Raw genomic sequence first — 18,167 nt, 5'->3', positions numbered from 1 at the left:
TTTTGTTTTATTTTTCTTGTTGCTAGGCAGATTTTAAATGCAAAACACATCAAAAAATGCTGCCAAAAACGCAATACATGCTTTTCTGCAGTGTTCCCATTGAAGTCTATAGAACCAAAAGTGCAACGTTTTGCATTCAAAAAAGTCCCTGACCCTTTCCAAACGCACTGGGTGAAAACGCACAGGTGTGAACATGTCCCGTAGGAAATGTTAAATGAACTGTACTGCGTTTCTGCAAAATTCTGCAGAAAATGCTTAGGTGTGAACCTAGGGTAAGGTGTGACTGTGAAGAGTGGGATATTTTTCTTTGGGAAGATAAAACTTCTAAAAGTCCAGTAAAGAAACACTTTTTCTTTGGCGGCATGTGTTCGCTACGTGTCAATGCATTTTTACAAAAAATCCAAATAAATCAACATTTTTAAGTTTATGATTTCGTGTATGGCCACATTCACAGCCATCTTGGGCCGCAGGTTGGACACCCCTGAACTAGAGAGATGTAACTGGTTAAAATTTCTTTGTAACGCACTTTGGAAAAGTGTCATTGCCATGTAAATGAGAAAAATAAATCACATCTTCCCTTCATTTAGTAAGAAGATTCCTTGTTTAGAATGTGCAATTAGTTTTGATCAGTTATATTCTTTTTTTTTCTTCTTTTTTTACTGTAGAATTTAAAAAAAAACAACAATATTTATTTAGTCACATTAGAAAATATCATTGTTTTTATTATTCAAGGGAAACATTGCAAAAAAAAAGGAATAATTATTTTTATGTATGTTTTATTGTTGCCACCAGATGGCAGAAGAGGAGCATATTTTGTAATGCAAAATCCATGGTTGTTTTCCCCCCTCTTTCTGTATGCTTATATTTAGTGGTATTTTGTGCAATGTAAGCCTAAGTCCCCGGTCACACTGGATGTGAATTGCAAGCAATTTGTATGCCATGCGACTTGCAAATCGCATGCCAAGTCGCACCCTATTGTCCGCAATTAGAGTGGTCCAAGTCGGAACCGCACCAATTTCTAAAGTAGTACATGCACTACTTTTGGTGCGATTTACATAGACATCTGTGTTCAATGTCTTGCGAATCGCACTTAAAATCAGCATGTCATCTGATTTTTAAATCATACAACTTCACTGTAAGTCGCACAATTTCAAAGTTGGGTTTGGTGTGACCGCGGTGTAAGGCTCCTTTCACACCAGATGCAGTGGAGCTGCGTTGGGAGGTTATTCCAGCACAGTCCCAATGCATGACAAGGCAAAATGCCTTGTTTCCTGTGTGCCCAATTTCATACCACGGGGTTGCAGTGGTGTGTGGGCATGGTGCGCTGAAAAATTGGTGCATACACTATTTTTTTTTTCAGCGCACCACAGCAAGAGGCACCGCATTGCACGGTGGCCAGTTGAGCTTTATGCAATGTCTGTGTGACACTTCAAAAGTTTGTTTGTAAAAAAAAAAAAGCAAAGGAAAGGTGCAGTACAGAGAGGTGAGTCCCGCTGGACCTCACTGCACACCAGCTGTGTCATAAAGCGCTGGCTGGTGTAAATGGACCCTAAATGGGACCATAGATTCAAAGTTCTGGCTGGGCACTTAAGCATGATTTCAATTCAAAACTAAAACTTTTTGTCGCTATGAACACAGCTCTGACCTTAACTTAAAGCAGTAATAAATGTTTTAGTTTGCAGTTCAAGTATTTTTAGATGTGATGGCTGCATTAGTTTTACTTCTTTAGGCCTTTTTCCTTTTTTCACCAGTTCATCCTGCCAGTAAATATGTTATTTTTCAACTTCCTTTAACAGATAAAGCTGTCTAAACAAATTAGTAGTTAAAAGATTAAGAAATCATTTAACACTGATGGGTGCTTATGATGGTCAGCTTTTATTCATTCAGGAAAAAAAATTGCTGTTGTAACTGCTTAAAAACTTAGCTGGAGTTTGGTTTTAATTTGTTAGTTTTGTTCCATCTATATCTGCTAGTGCATCTAACACTACCCTCTCATAAATTGGAAACAACCCAAATGCATCCACCATATTTAACCACTTACTGTTATCCTGGGTGGAAATTATATGACTTCCTCCAGGTGAGCACCTCCTGTGTGCTCTAGCAGCTTTGCTGAGGCTCGATATGTCACCCACTGTGTTCACCGGACAAAGCGGATGACAGATCATTGTATTGGACCAATCAATGGCTTTCATTCATAGCCATTCACTGTGTACTATTGTGATCTTTCTGATTAGTCACAGTGATCACATGGTACAGACAGGGCCAATCACAGTGCATCTGTACCATAGGATAGCTGTGACAAATCACAGCTATCACAATAGTACACACTGGCAATGAATCGATGCCATTCATAACAATGATTGCTTATAACAATGATCATCACTGTGGGGACATGTAAGCGCATTGGAGCATGGGATTGTGATCTATTTGATTATGTATATTGTATGTGTCTACTACATATTGATATAATCGGGTTACACTTGCTTGAAGGTACACCAAGGTCCTGAGGAAGCAATCTTGTGAAACGCATCAACCTTTTGAGCCTGTCATCTTTGAAGTTATGTACAATTTATAGCCCCTAGTTTTAATGTTATTCTTCTTAATTCTTTTTGTACAAAAAAATTATGGATTTAAATTACTTGTGTTGTCCCTTGGTACCAGTAAAGTCCCCTTGTTTTTCTCTGATGAGGTAAGGTTTTTTAGGAGTGAAACATACTTTAGAAATAAGACAAAGACCCTATCCTTAAAATATACAGTACCTCCAGCTCAATCTTTTTTTGTAGAAAAGGATAAGGGCCTTTCTCAGGATTTATTGCTGGCTGAGGCCCCTGTTGGAAAGATTTATCCTAGCTTCCTGTTCCAGTAACAACATCATCACATGGTCCAGAAATTGGAAAAATGCCCAGCTGGGAAAAAGACTTTAAAATCTGATAGTCAAAAGTCTCCAACAGGCTCCAGACCTTTGTTGATAGTGGGTTAATCTGACTCTAGACCCACTCTGGGATACCTCCAAGTTGGCCACTTATCTTACTTATCCCTGCCTCAGTCAAGTCAGGAAGGCTCTCCTATCTCTCTGGTTGGTCAATGTTTTGCATGTACATCATCCAGACGTATGTGACTATACATGTTATTCTGCCTCACAGAGTACCTATTCCAGAATTGACTGCCTACTGGTCTCACAATCTCTTCTCCTCTATGTCTCTTAAAACCTCGATTGAAACTCAGACTCTCTTTGACCACACACCTGACACCATGGATATCTGCTTAAGCCCCCTTGATGCCAAGAGTATGGTATTAGAAGTTGAATGACTATGATACAAGAAAGACAGCTCAAATTGGAATTCTCTGCTATGGTTCCTCAGTTCTTTGTGGAAAACAACACTTTTAATGTCTCTCTGATCGTTCAATAGGAGACTCATAAATGCATCATAAGGGGACACCTCATTTAGAAGGCTTCAGAACTCAAAAAAGCTAGAAGCGCACAATTGCAGATGCAATTGTGACACTATTGGACAATATTGCATTCCTTAAGCTCCTTCACAAGAAATCCTTAACTACTGTCTGTAGATAAAAAGTGACGAATATGCTGCTACGTTATACCAAGGCTAGGCTGGCCAAACTTAAGCAAGTATTCTATTAACAGGGCAATAAGCCAGGACGACTTCTGGCCCACATGTTGTGGAAGTTATCCCTTTAAACTTATATCCCATATTTGATATACAGTGAGGAACAGAAGTATTTGAACACCCTGCAATTTTGCAAGTTCTCCCACTTAGAAATCATGGAGGGGTCTGAAATTCACATTGTAGGTGCATTCCCACTCTGAGAGACAGTTTTTATTTTTTAAAAATTCAGGAAATCACATTGTATGATTTTTAAAGAATTTATTTGTCTTGCACTGCTGAACATAAGTATTTGAACACTTAAGAAACAGCAAGAATTCTGGCTCTCAAAGACCTGTTACTGTGCCTTTAAAAAGTCCACCTCTACTCCACTCATTAATCTACTTCACTCTCTCTGAGCTCTTTAAAGACACCTGTCCACCCCACAGTCAGTCAGACGCCAACTACTACCATGGGCAAGACGAAAGAGCTGTCAAAAGACGAGAAAAAATTGTGGACCTCCACAAGGCTGGAAAGGGCTACGGGGCAATTGCCAAGCAGCTTGGTTTGTTAGAAAATGGAAGAGGCTAAAGACAACTATCAGTCTCCCTCGGACTGGGGCTCCATGCAAGATCTCACCACGTGGGGTATCACTGATGATAGGAAAAGTGATAAATCAGCCCAGAACTACAAGGGAGGAGCTGGTCAATGACATGAAGAGAGCTGGGACCACAGTTTCAAAGGTCACTGTCGATAAAACGCTACGCCGTCATGGTTTCAAATCATGCATTGCACAGAAGGTTCCTCTGCTCAAGTCATCACATGTCCAGGCCCGTCTGAATTTTGCCAATGACCATCTGGATGATCCAGAGGAGGCATGGAAGAAAGTCATGTGGTCAGATGAGACCAAAGTAGAACTTTTTGGTCTAAACTTCACTCGTCGTGTTTGGAGGAAAAAGAAGGATGAGTTGCATCCATAGAACACCATCCCTACTGTGAAGCATGGGGGTGGTAACATCATGCTTTGGGGGTTATTATTTATTTGATTCACCAGTCACAGTGATTCATATATTATTTTCACCCACTAGGTATAGTGGTTTATGGATTTTGCAGAGGTTTCAATATATATATTCATTGGAAAGAGAGTAGATTGTATTTAACTATTTTATATAGCAATAGGAGCGCGGCACTATTTATATCTTTGTTACTTTAATAACACTAGTAAGTGAGTCTGTGTGAGTGCCAGCGCACCAAGCGCATGACACCAGTAGATAATTATTTATTAATTATCTATAATTTACTGAAGACCTCATACATAATAGCTCACAAGTATTCACTATTTATAGCATGCTTTGGGGGTGCTTTTCTGTGAAGGGGACAGGACGACTGCATTGTATTAAGGAGAAGATAAATGGGGCCATTTATTGTGAGATTTTGAGCAACAACCTCCTTCCCTCAGTCACAGCATTGAAGATGGGTCGTGGCTTGGTCTTCCAACATGACAACGACCCGAAGCACACAGCCAGGATAACCAAGGAGTGGCTTCAAAAGAAGCATATCAAGGTTTTGGAGTGGCCTAGCCAGTCTCCAGACCTAAGTCCAATAGAACATCTTTGGAGGGAGCTGAAACTCTGTGTTGCTCAGCGACAGCCCCGTAACCTGACAGATCTAGAGGAGATCTGTGTGGAGGAGTGCGCCAACATCCCTGTTGCAGTGTGTGCAAACCTGGTCAACAACTACAGGAAACATTTGACCTCTGTAATTGCAAACAAAGGTTTCTGTACCAAATATTAACACTGATTTTCTCAGGTGTTCAAATACTTATGTTCAGCAGTGCAAGACAAATAAATTCTTTAAAAATCATACAATGTGATTTCCTGAATATCTTTTTTAATTCTGTCTCTCAGAGTGGGAATGCACCTACAATGTGAATTTCAGACCCCTCCATGATCTCTAAGTGGGAGAACTTGCAAAATCGTAGGGTGTTCAAATACTTCTGTTCCTCACTGTATGATAGAGAGGAGTGGCAAGCACTGCAGTCCTTCATTGAACATCACTTCTGCTTTCAAAGACTTCTATTTGACCCTGTACAATCTCCTTTGGAAACCTGGTGCCTTGTTTCTAAAGCTGAAACAAATTTACGACTACCTTACCGAATCGGGGCTGCTGTCTGTTCCTACAGACTCAGCCAGAGCTCTAAATAGAACATTGTCGGTCGATGAATTCTTGGCTGCAGCAAGGATCCATCTGTCTGTGCCAATTATCATCTGATCTCACGACTGAATGTCATTTAAAAATCTCCATGAAGATCTTGGCACCTTGCCTTCGTCTCCACTCTATCATCCACCCAGACCAAGTCAGCTTTATGTCGACAAAGGAGGAGAAGGACAACATTGCCAGAGTCCTTGATGTGATCTACCTAGCACATGCCCTTAGCATGCCTGTAACACATACCAACAGTCCCCCTTCGCCTGCTGTCCGCCACCATCAAAAAAGGCTTTTGATAGAGTGGATTGGCACTTTTTGAAGGTGACTCTTCCTTATGTAGGAGTGGGAGTAAATTTTAGCAAATGGATCTCTGCCATCTCACCCCATGCCAACGATATCATTAACAATGCCATTTCCCCATACTTTTCATTTCATTAACCATTGGTATGAAGCAAGGATGCCTGTTGTTTATTCATTCTAACCTTAGAACCCTTTCTGAGACATGTATGTCACAATATGTACATCAAAGGCTTTCCTATGAGAAGCGGGCACCAGAAGGCGGATATTTTTGTGGATAGCCTTCTATTTATTTGTTACCTCTCCAGGCACGATGCTTCCTACCTCCCAAGGGAATTACATGGTGTATGGTGAGCAATCCAATTTCAGAATTTAATCTTCACAAGTCAGGGGCTTTAAACATTACCTTACCCCCCCCCCCCCCACTTGGGTGTCCAACGTGCTCTCCACTTTCCCATTCCATGGGGCATCTGCTCATATTACCTACCTGGCTATGAACATTACTCCCTTTTCTAGATAAGCTATATGTGACTAGTTTCCTGCCACTGTTACACTCCATAAAAAAGACCTCTGGTGATGGCACAGCCATAAATATACCCAGCTTGGCAAAAATGCCATTCTACAAATTAATGTCATGACCAGGGTGTTATCGTTTTTAGGCCCTTCCAATTATGATCCCACAATACCTTCTGAAAGCTCCTCACAAGTAATTCCTGCAATTTGTCTGGGCATGTTCACATCCATGTTTATTCTATACCTACCTCACCATGCCCAAACTGAAAGGTGTAATCACTTTCCCTGACCCTTTGAAATATTACCAGGCTATGCCTCTATCTCCCATGGTGCAGAGTCTTTGAACATAAGCTGTGGTTTGCCATGGAACAATCATACTCAGACAGCCCCTTACATTGTCTGCCCTAGATTCAACAAGATTTGATCCCTGACCTTAAAGATAATCCTACTATTGGCCCAATCCTGTTTAGCCGAGAAACAGCCCCACCTCAAAGTTCTCCAGTCTGTATCCTGGGCTGGGTAACCTGGAATTCCTGCCCAGCCTTTCTTATAGGTGTTTTCATCAGCTCCTGATGGTTCATAGACTTCCTCAGTACTTCAGGCCTGAAGTCCATTTCAGCTCTCCAACAGATATTTGATCCCCCTCTGGACATATGGTATCCCTGAAGGTACGATTTTGAAAAAGGTGCAGGGACCTTTTTCCTGCATTTTCTGTAGGTACAGCAGCTCCATTAAATGAATAGGCTGCTGTGCCCATGCAAACTTGACCGCAGAGAAACCACAACAGTGTGAACCTAGGTTTAGAGTAGCCATTTATGTTTACAAGGAGCTCCTATGTATAGCAAAGGCTAAAAAATGTGAAAAGATAAATTCACCTTTCCTAACATGGTATTCAGGGTGTAACATGCTACTCACGCAGCACCCCCGGACCTCCCTGATCCCCTGTTGTGACAGCAGGCTGGGGCAATTCTCTATGTCACAATTTACAATATGGCTCTGCGGGGCTTTGCCCACCCAGCTGCGTGATTTTTCAGACAGTTCTGTGAATAGGAGAACTACAACTAGCAATGAACTACCAGGGCAGTGATGAGCGCTCTAGGTAGTTGATTTATGCTTCCTGTCATTCAGTAACTGCCTGCCTGTATGCGGTATGGGCAGACAGCTATACTAACAGTCTGCAGGAGCCTAAGATTGCATCTGCTGATTGCTGGAGCAATGCTTTATAGGCTCCAAGTAAACAAATAATAAATGCACATTTTTTTTTTTACCTGCAAAAAGATGTGCATTTATTAATTATTTTTACAAAGGTGAACCTATCCTTGAAATATGAGCTTATAGAAGGGCATAGTAAAGAACTTATAAAGTATTTGCATATACAACATTGAAGCAGGGACAATTAAGATATTACATGTTGGAAATATGAGGGAAAGGCTATAAACCCTATGCTATAGACTAAATTAGGTTTCTCGGCAGATTTTAGACAACGTTTTTTTGTAACTTTGTTTTTGACTATGAGAATGCCGTTCACAATGCGGGTGGCCAGAATATTTGACTGACAGGGCAATGAAAAGATAATACCAGTCAATTTGATAGCATGACATGAAGTTAAGTTAGTGATACCGGGTTTTGTATTACCCAATATACAAGATGTGTTAAAGCTGATGGTGGTCAGTTTTTTATCTCACAGCTGCATGGTCTATACAACTTTAAACATTGTCTTTACTGTATGCACATTATTATTACACCATGTGGGAGAAACTCTGGAGCCTAGATAAAACCAGCCATGAAAAACATTCCCATGGCCTCCACAACTCTGATTTTAACAGTCTGAGCTTAAATGTCTGCCAGTCAAAGGCTGATGTCTCATATATTCCAATGAGGTGGGTGGCAAGCTTTGTTTTGGTGACAAGCCCTGGTTTTACAGCTTGGCTAAGCTTTGCCAAATATAGGATTTGTGTGAGTTTGTGAAGTACTATGACCCCACTGCCATGGTTTTGGCCAGTTTTAAATAACCATTTCTTACAATGATCCTTGAAATTTACAGTGAGCAAGATTTATTGGTCTAAACAAATAGAAACTAGCTTTCTCTTCTGCTCTTCTGTATGCGTTTAATGCCAGGCAAATTACTCCAAGAGTCTATAGTGTACAGACAACTAAAGCCAGAACAGAGGGGGAGCACTAATTCAGCAGTTCGGATTGAAGAAGTATATATTCTCTTTGGGTTGATTTACTAAGAAAACGTCTTTATGATGGCTGAGCAATCCTTTGGTTTAATGAGAACCTTGGAGATTATAGATGTAAAAGCTGCCATTGTGTATGTGTGCTTTTTTTAAGATGTGTATTTTGAGTTTTTTTTCTGATTTGAGCTTTATTTTCTAGCAAGTCACTGCCCTGAAATAGCCATGCAGCCATTGAAGTCTGAAGAGCCTGCAATAAGTCTGAACTGGATCAGGAACTCAGAACTAAGAACCACCACTTCCATATACTGTTTTTAACTTCTCAGATTGACTCTAAATATTTTTTGGATCCCAATCAACAAAACCCTATGGTATAATTTGTAAGTGTATACAGTATGTACAGGGGTCAGCTTTGTTCATTACATATGCATGCTCTGCTCTCTGTTTTTCAGGACTACTCGACAGATCTATTTGTAACGGGGGCTAGTTCCCCCCACCCTGATGCCAGCCAATTTGGGCTGGGAGGGAGGGAGGGAGGAAGTGGAAGTAGTTAATGGGAGGGAGTTGTAAGATGTGGAGGAGGATGTAGAAGAGAAGCCATGTTTTCTCATTGGTGGGCCTCCTTCTGAGCTTGGCAACCCAGCTTATTCCAGAACAAAAAAGGGAAATACCTAAGTTGAGGTGAGCAATGTAGCTCAAGTTGCTGACTGTCCAAATGTTTTGAGTGACTATAGTGAGCAGGACCGTACCATGATACATTGCTTTAATCCATTGTCTGGAGTACGTACATATGCATTATTTAAGTAAAAATGCAAAACTCAAATCTATCTAACTGGACATTGCATTACTCTATGAAGAGCTGGGATTTGGAGTAAATGTATTGTGCTTTTTTGCAGATTCTGCTATTAGCAAGGGCTGGAGTAACCAGTGTCCATCCCAAGAGTTAAAGTGTTGAAAGTTCCACTTCTGGCCTGGACTATAGGAAGAAAGAGGAAGTGTACTTCGAATGCCTTGCGCCCCACTAGGTTCTGTAGGCATTTAGGGGCCCTCAAGTGAAACATCCTATAACCTGTACAGGATGTTTTGAGGAAAGGTTACGTCATCTGTAAGCTGTGTACCGGGGTGGGCTCCCCAGGATACAGTGAAGTCACGAACGAGGAAAGCAACCCCAACACCAGCTTTTGTCACAACAGAATTTTACTTAGATGTGGCAAATAAACACAACAACAAATGCTGAAAACATACAATAAATTTACATACACCCAGCCCAAAGGCTGAGACCCTTGTGCTGCACAGCACGGCGCCTTCTGATGGATGAAGGTAGAAAGTGTAGTAATTTACCTACTGGAGGGCACAAATAAGCTGCCACACCTTACCTGTTGTTACCCTAAAAGAGCAGGAATCAGTGTATGGGTGTATGGTATGGGCTAGCCTGCGGTGCAGCACAACAGCTTACAATCTTACACAAATCTACAGTATTCCCTCTCCCATAACTGGTCCTGCAGCACGTGCCTGAGTATTCCTTCTGAGCAAAATGCCAGTCTGGCTTGAGTTTGTAGGATTTTATCAGCTCTTCAATGTGAAATGTCACTTTAAGTTGTAGAGTCCTTCCAATAATCAGTAACAACACTTGTGGCCTGACACAGAGACTCTAACTAACTATAGGCCTGGACTCAGTCTCAAGGCGCCAACACTGAAATGAGGTGCTTGAACGATCTTACCGACCCGGGTCTGCTTTGCATCCGCTGGTGGCTCTGAACAGAACAAATGTCTCTCCAACAAGCATGCGGTCTTGCCGTATATGTTACTTAGTTCCTCTGCTCTCATCAGCCTTCCTGGCAGCAATCTCATCAGCATTCCTGGCAGCAATCTCATTAGCTTCCTGGCAGCAATCTCATCAGCATTCCTGGCAGCAATCTCATCAGCATTCCTGGCAGCAATCTCATCAGCATTCCTGGCAGCAATCTCATCAGCTTCCTGGCAGCAATCTCTGGTTACTGAGGGACACTTTCACACCTGGATGTCATCAGATTCACAGCTCACACGGCCCCTTATTCACCATGTTCCAAAACATGGCTTCTCTCCTTCCTGTTCTCTCCAACTCTGTGTGCAAAACCCCACCTCTTCATGAATATACGAATAACTATGCTGTCTGAGGCTGTGTTAGAAAAACAGTTACATCTTGTGGCTAAACCACAGAATGTCAGTCAAAACATTAATTTACTTCCACACAAACAGTGTTCAAACAATGAGAGCTGTTTCCCCATCTCACACATCCCTCAAAACCTTCACCTAAGTGTATGTGCCTCACACGTTTTGTACGACTCAAGAGTAGTGAAGTAAGTGGAGAAGTGATTGTGCTACTTGGCCTTGAGCCACTCACTTTGCGACTTATTCTCACCATGCAAGTTTATGCTCACCAACTCACTAAAAAATAATCAATGCATGCCCTGTGTAGCTGATAACTTAACAGCTGATAAGCAGAAGGAGTAATAGCACTGAGCCATGTATTAGTGTCTTAGTGCTTTTAAATCTGCTTATCAGCTGTTGAATTATTAGTGACTAATCTGCAAATCTCTACCTATTGTATAATACAATGTTATAAATATGAAGGTGCAAGTATGTAATAATGTGGCAGTTACATGAAAAATAATTTCAAAGTACACGCTGAAATGATAAGTCAAAATGTGCTTGCTGAAAATGCACCACATTTTCCCTTAAAAAATGTTTCTATCTTTTAAGTTTGTATCCATACAAATGTGGAGACTTTTTAGAAAACATCATGTTTTTTTAATGTATAACTAAAGGCATAACTTTTTTTTAAATTTTGGTCAGAGTGGAGAAGGACTAGAACACCTCTCAGGTTTTTACTGCTGTCTGTGTCCCCGTTAGGGAGATTCACCCTCTCTATTTGTCCTGTTTATCATTTTCATTGAAAGTTTAAAAAAATCCCAAATTTTGGGTTGTCCCCAGAAAAGTAAGAGAGGGGAATATTTCCAATGGGGACACTAGTTCTAGTGGCCTGGGGGTCTCCATGGATTCCCTTAATTTGTAGGGATTGCCTCTCATTTCATATTTTGGTAATGGGACAGGAAGTGAAGGTAAATCTCCCCAATGGAACACAAATGGCAAAAAAAAAAATCTGACAAGGGTCATAACCCTCCTTTACCCTAAGGTCACAGTACTGCAGGCCGTGCAGCCCATGTTTGCTCAGGCACGGCAGCCCTGTGCCCCCATATCCTGCAGAAAAAATGGTGCTTTCACCTTCTAAAAATGCGGCCCTAGGGTACCTGCATGGTCTTTTTGACCATGCGATTCCCACACCAGCAAACACACTGCGGGCTGAGATGCATGCGGGTGCCATTCAGAATGAATTAATGAATGGCAGCCCCACATGTCTCGTAAGAGCAGCAAGATTTGGCTGTGGGTGGGGGAACAATTCCTGCACCCGCAGCTATCCCGCAGACTGCGGACAAGTGTGAACCCAGCCTCACTCTACCCAAAATGGAAAAAAATGTACCCATAGTTCTACTTTAATGCTCATGTACAATTCAAATGGACCAAAATTCTAAAGTAGAACATCCTGGAACCCCAATGTCACAGAAATGTCAGCGGGTGTATCATTCGTACCACAATTCAGGAAGAGTTCCTCATATCACTGAATTGCTTTGAACAATTCCAGAGATTGTGTGGATATATGCTTGGAACTTCAGTCAGAGGATCTCAGAGCAGAAAGTAGATGCTGGCCTGACCAGAGGATACCTCCAAAGGAATGTCACCTATGATACTAGGCATGTTACTTTAAAGGATAAGTCCACCTTTGTAACGTGTTAAATGTTCCACCCATTTTTAGGGTGGAACATGTAACTTGTTCCCATAGCCGCATCTGTGCCCCTCCGACAGACTTCTCCCCATACTATCTGTCAGATTTGACAACAGCGTGGCAGTATGGGGATCCGCCCACATGGCCACGTCACTCAGAGTTCTGTGAATGAGTGCCTACAAGTCCCGGCAGCCTTAGCGGCTGTCAGCTTGTAGTTTTCAGTGAACTACCACAGTGCTGTGGAGAGCCGTGGTAGTTCATCAAAGCTTCCTGTCAGTATACAGTATCTGCTTGCTCGTACAGCCCGTATGGCAAGAAGATATTCTGACAGGTCTGCAGGAGACCTGCATGGCATCAGTGATCTACTGAGTGCTGGTGCAATGCTTTCCAGGCTCCTTTTGGACAAAAATAATAAATGCCCATTTTTTACCTGCAAAAAAATGTGCATTTATAATTTTTGTCCAAAAGGTAAACAGGTACTGTAACCCCCCCCCCCCGCCCCCATATGGTTTATATTTAAGCAGTGTATTATTTGAATGTTTTAATTTTTCCAGATTAGATAGTAGGTTCTATGTATTTTTATGATAATATTTAGCTTCAGTTTTCTTTGGTTATCTATCTGCTCTTGCTATGTACAGTACTCACATTCTTCTTCATTTCACTTCTGCATTTATATTGTAAAATAAGAGTGAGACCCTCTTGTAAAAGTCATAATAGAAACTGCAAACTGCAGAATTCCCTTTGCTTGATCCTTTGAGACATTGAAACATAAAGAGAGACAAAATAAGGTTCCTAAAACTGGAAATAAACAAGACAAAGACACAGACAAGATAGGTAGTGTGGGCAGATGTTTGGCAACAGTGTGCCTATTAGAATAAGTTAACACTTTATTGTTTTTTTCAAATTTGTCTCAGAAATTAAAGAAAATAGCAAATATATAAAATAGAATGCTACTACAAGTTATAAAATAAAAGTAAAAGTTTGCATAACACAAGCTTCTTGTTTACTGTTTTTTAACGTTGTATAAAAAGCCAAATATCTTCATACAGTTTACATGGATTGTTAAAGAATAATTTCGGGCAATATTATTATTTTTATATGCAGTGGGGCTGTGCCTGCTCTGCATGGGTTAAATGCTCATTTTTGTCTAGGGGCTCAGGAAGCAAAGATATACTTACCTAATCTGCTGATCCTTCAATCGTGAGACCAGTCCCTGACAATCCTGCCCTCCCATACTAGCGGTATTGTGAATGGGCTGTTCCTGACTACATAACGCTCACAGGCCAGCTCCGGACATGAGGACAGCAGGAACAGTCCACCACTGGACGTGGGGGAGAGCAGTTTTTTGGAGGAATGGGTAAGTACAGTTTTTCCTTGAACCCCTGGACAAAGCAAGCACTCAACACATGCAGTGTGGACACTGCCCCCCCTGCATGGGAAAATAAAAGTTTTGACCAGTGTTCTGCTTTAATAACCCTGTTATAGAAATTAGCACCTACAGTACGTGTACAAAAACACAGTGTTGCATGCAGCTTTACATGTTGATATCAACTCATCTTAGTTTCTATGGTTAAGAAAGGCATTTGGCTATATTTAATGCCTAATTGCAGCCAAATCACCAACAGTAAAATCAGCACATAACGTACAGTCAGTAGAATGTGTGATTCCTCTTCTGCTAGTGAAAATCTTCCTCCATCCTACTCCACTCTCCACTCTCCCGCTGAGATCTCCCAGTGTGGTGGGGGTTAATACAACTAATGGGCTGTCACAGGCTCTTATCAAGAGAGCCAGACAATGCCCACCCTTTCCACCCAACTACTCTATTCACAGAAGCCCTACTATAGCTTCTATGGATGAAATAGGAGCTATGAATGGATAATGGGTGACTGATCAATGGGTCTACCCTCTCCATTCATAGTTTGTGTTCCATTTATTCAAGCTGTTGTGAATCACCTACAGTATACAGTGCTATGTTCCAGCAGCAGAATGGGGACTTCCCGTCAAACTGCTAACATAAAATCAAGTTGGGCTGAGCACTGCTCAGCCATTCACAGGAAACGTATTTCATCAATGAATATAAAGCTTCCTCTGATTGGCTAAGGTGGATTTTAGTTAGGCTTTAAAATAAAAGGGTCACCTAAACATACCTATATATAGGTATGTTTAAGTGACCCTTTTATTTTATATATAGCAAAATGTTGAATGTAAAATGTAGTGAAGTTCATTGAACCACAGTATACCCATATCTGTAGATAACCTGACCCTGTACAAAGTCTCTTCAGGGTGGAACAAAAACACAGTTGTTAATGTTTTAAAGCACATTAGACACATAAATGAAACTAATAATAGCAATGTGAATGGCCCCAGATTGATCATAATGCTTTGTGATTCACCTACAGAGAATGAGAGCTTATCTAATGTATGATGCTTTCAATTACTGTCCATATCATTAAATTAGACTGAACTTCTTATAGCGCTAGTTAGTAAAACCAGCAACAATCCATGTCACACTTGAAACGCTTACAGCTCCTTGATCTTCTGGTAATTAGTGGGTGTTGGCCCAAGAACGCGTCCCCACTCGGCAACCTTATGTCAGAAGGAAATGAACAGGCCGCATACCAATAAACCCGCAGTGCTTAAAACCAATGTATTCCAATGACATGAGTTTACAGCATCACATCCCACCTGTCAGCTACCCATGCTAACGCGTTTTGCCCAGAAAGGGCTAAATCATGGAGAATAAGGGTAGTCCCAGTGCTATGCTTAATTCCTTAAAAATTTTTACATTTGATTGTCAATCCCTATTCGTGCAATATCATCTCTATGTACATTCAAAAACTAACTGACTCCTTTAAATAAATAATTAAAAACTGAAAGCTGCACAAAAGTACTCATAGCTGTTGGATGATGTTTGAATAAGAGGAGACAACGCTACTTCTAAAATTATTTTTTTTCACCAAATTCACATACACATATGCATTAAGTGATTATGTTATTTAGAAAGAAAGATGGGCTACTGTTTAAAAATCCAACCTGGCTGATCTACCTTTCTTGTAAGGAAGGTACCCACTTGTTATGGGTTACTACATCTCCAACAGTGGCCCTTTGTGGATCTTGTTAGAATTGCATTTGAGTAGTGAGTTTCTACATATAGCATAGTATTGTAATGTTTTTCTAAATAAAAAAAAAAGAATAGCTGGAAAAAAACATTTATTTACACGTGCCATAGTTATGCAGCATTTCTGCTGCTAATTTGTAACAGAAAAAAACTTTTCCTAATTTACAAATCTACAACATATTTACAATTTGTCCTGAATTAATTAGATTAGATGTATGAAGCTTTATAAGCATTGTTTGTTTGGTGCTCTATATTCTAACTGGCAAATGCCCATAGTAGAGGTGGCAGATTGTGACCTGTGTGGATGGTATCTGTTTGACACATTTCTGAGATCATTCAAAAGTCATTGACAGGTGCAGTTGACCTCCTTCAGGCCTGCTTCAAGTTGGTTTTGAATTCCCATAGACTTGTATCAGAATGCAAAACCATCTTGAAGCAAATAAAAAGCCCATTGACATTTACAATAGAACCAAAACTTTTTTTTACTGCTTTCCAATATAATGCAAAATATTTACATCCTTTGTCGTTTCTTTAATGCTTTCTGTGTGCACAGTGAAAAGTGGGGATACAGACAGCAATTAAAACTTGACAAAGGATCTGACTTACCCTAGTCTTCCCAATAATAAAGAAAAGTACTTTCTGGAGTTCTACTCTAACAAGGAATAATGCCCCATGTTTTAAGAACATTGTGACTAATGTAATTTTGAACACAAAATTTGCCCTTTATTAATAAAATCTACATTAAAACCATCGTAATGCCCAAGAGTGCTATAAGTTCAAAATGAGATGCTGTATGATGTTTTGGCATAAGAAAGGGGATAATTTTTTGGCTGCGGCAAATATATAAATAACAGCAGTTTTCAAATTAAATAATGTAAAAAACGTTCACTTTATATCCTCATGCTGGTATCATTTTCCAGGTCTGGCTCCCTTGGTTCTTCCTACACAAGCTAAGGAAGAGAAATGTCTTGCCAGTCTCTATGCTCACTGTTTCCACACATTTGCTTGTAGGAATGTGTATCAGTTGTCCAGCCTACAAGAGTAAAAAGCATATTTTTCATTTACGATACTGCTCAACAAAGAAACAGTTTAGAGACAGACTATGACTATAGAGGGGAGTTGTCTGTGTTCTCTTCATCCGACACCTTTTTATCAAAACACAATGCACACTGTTTAGGCAGATATATTCCTGAAATTGCCAAGCAGTCTCTTCAGAAGACCCTACAAAGGACTTTCTAACTAACAACATTATGTTTTAACTACTATGACATTCTAGTAAACCCACATATAGGACTCTGTCCTATATTATATAATATCTAAGTTCTACACTTTGCCACTATGCAAAAAAACCTTGTCCTGATCCTTCCCCAGTGACACCACACTTTCAGTCCACACATTGGTCTTTACCCTATATCCCTTCTTCAGCACATACACATTTATCTTGCTTCTGTATCCCTCCTCCAATGCACACACACATTGGTGTTTTCTCGTATCCTTCCTCCAGCACACACACATTGTCTTTTTCTTGTATTCCACATCCAGCACACATACATTGGTCTTTTCCTTGTATTCCACATTCAGCAGACACACACATTGGTATTTTCCCTGTATCCCACATCCAGCGCGCACGCGCACACACATTGGTCTTTTCCCTGTATCCCACATCCAGCACACACATATTGGTCTTTTCCCTGTATCCCACATCCAGCGCACACATATTGGTCCTTTCCCTGTATCCCACATCCAGCGCGTGCGCGCACACACATTGGTCTTTTCCCTGTATCCCACATCCAGCACACACATATTGGTCTTTTCCCTGTATCCCACATCCAGCGCACACATATTGGTCTTTTCCCTGTATCCCACATCCAGCGCACACATATTGGTCTTTTCCCTGTATCCCACATCCAGCGCACACATATTGGTCTTTTCCCTGTATCCCACATCCAGCGCACATATATTGGTCTTTTCCCTGTATCCCACATTCAGCACACACATATTGGTCTTTTCCCTGTATCCCACATCCAGCGCACACATATTGGTCTTTTCCCTGTATCCCACATCCAGCACACACATACAATATATTGTTCTTTTACTTGTATCTCACATCCAGCACACACATATATTGTTCTTTTCCTTGTATCTCACATCCAGCACACATATATTGGTCTTTTCCCTGTATCCCACATCCAGCACACATATATTGGTCTTTTCCCTGTATCCCACATCCAGCACACACACGTATTGGTCTTTTCCCTGTATCCCACATCCAGCACACATATATTGGTCTTTTCCCTGTATCCCACATCCAGCACACACACATATTGGTCTTTTCCTTGTATCCCACATCCAGCACACACATACAGTATATTGTTCTTTTCCTTGTATCTCACATCCAGCACACACATATATTGTTCTTTTCCTTGTAT

General features: G+C 40.8%; 1 protein-coding gene across 1 annotated transcript in view; it reads right to left on the bottom strand.

The window, feature by feature from the left end:
* Positions 1-9,976: 9,976 nt before the first annotated feature.
* GALNT15 (polypeptide N-acetylgalactosaminyltransferase 15) overlaps positions 9,977-18,167 on the bottom strand; it is a 73,364-nt gene continuing 65,173 nt past the window's right edge. Inside the window, exon 10 of the mRNA XM_089659999.1 lies at positions 9,977-16,771. Coding sequence (XP_089516125.1) covers positions 16,637-16,771 — 135 coding nt within the window. The 3' untranslated portion in view covers positions 9,977-16,636. The remainder of the gene's footprint in view (positions 16,772-18,167) is intronic.

This window comes from Staurois parvus, unplaced genomic scaffold (genome assembly GCF_062004578.1).
Source record: "Staurois parvus isolate SC_StPar_1 unplaced genomic scaffold, SC_StPar_1.0 ptg001194l, whole genome shotgun sequence".
NCBI lineage: Eukaryota > Metazoa > Chordata > Amphibia > Anura > Ranidae > Staurois > Staurois parvus.
This window is presented reverse-complemented; position numbering and strand designations above follow the sequence as displayed.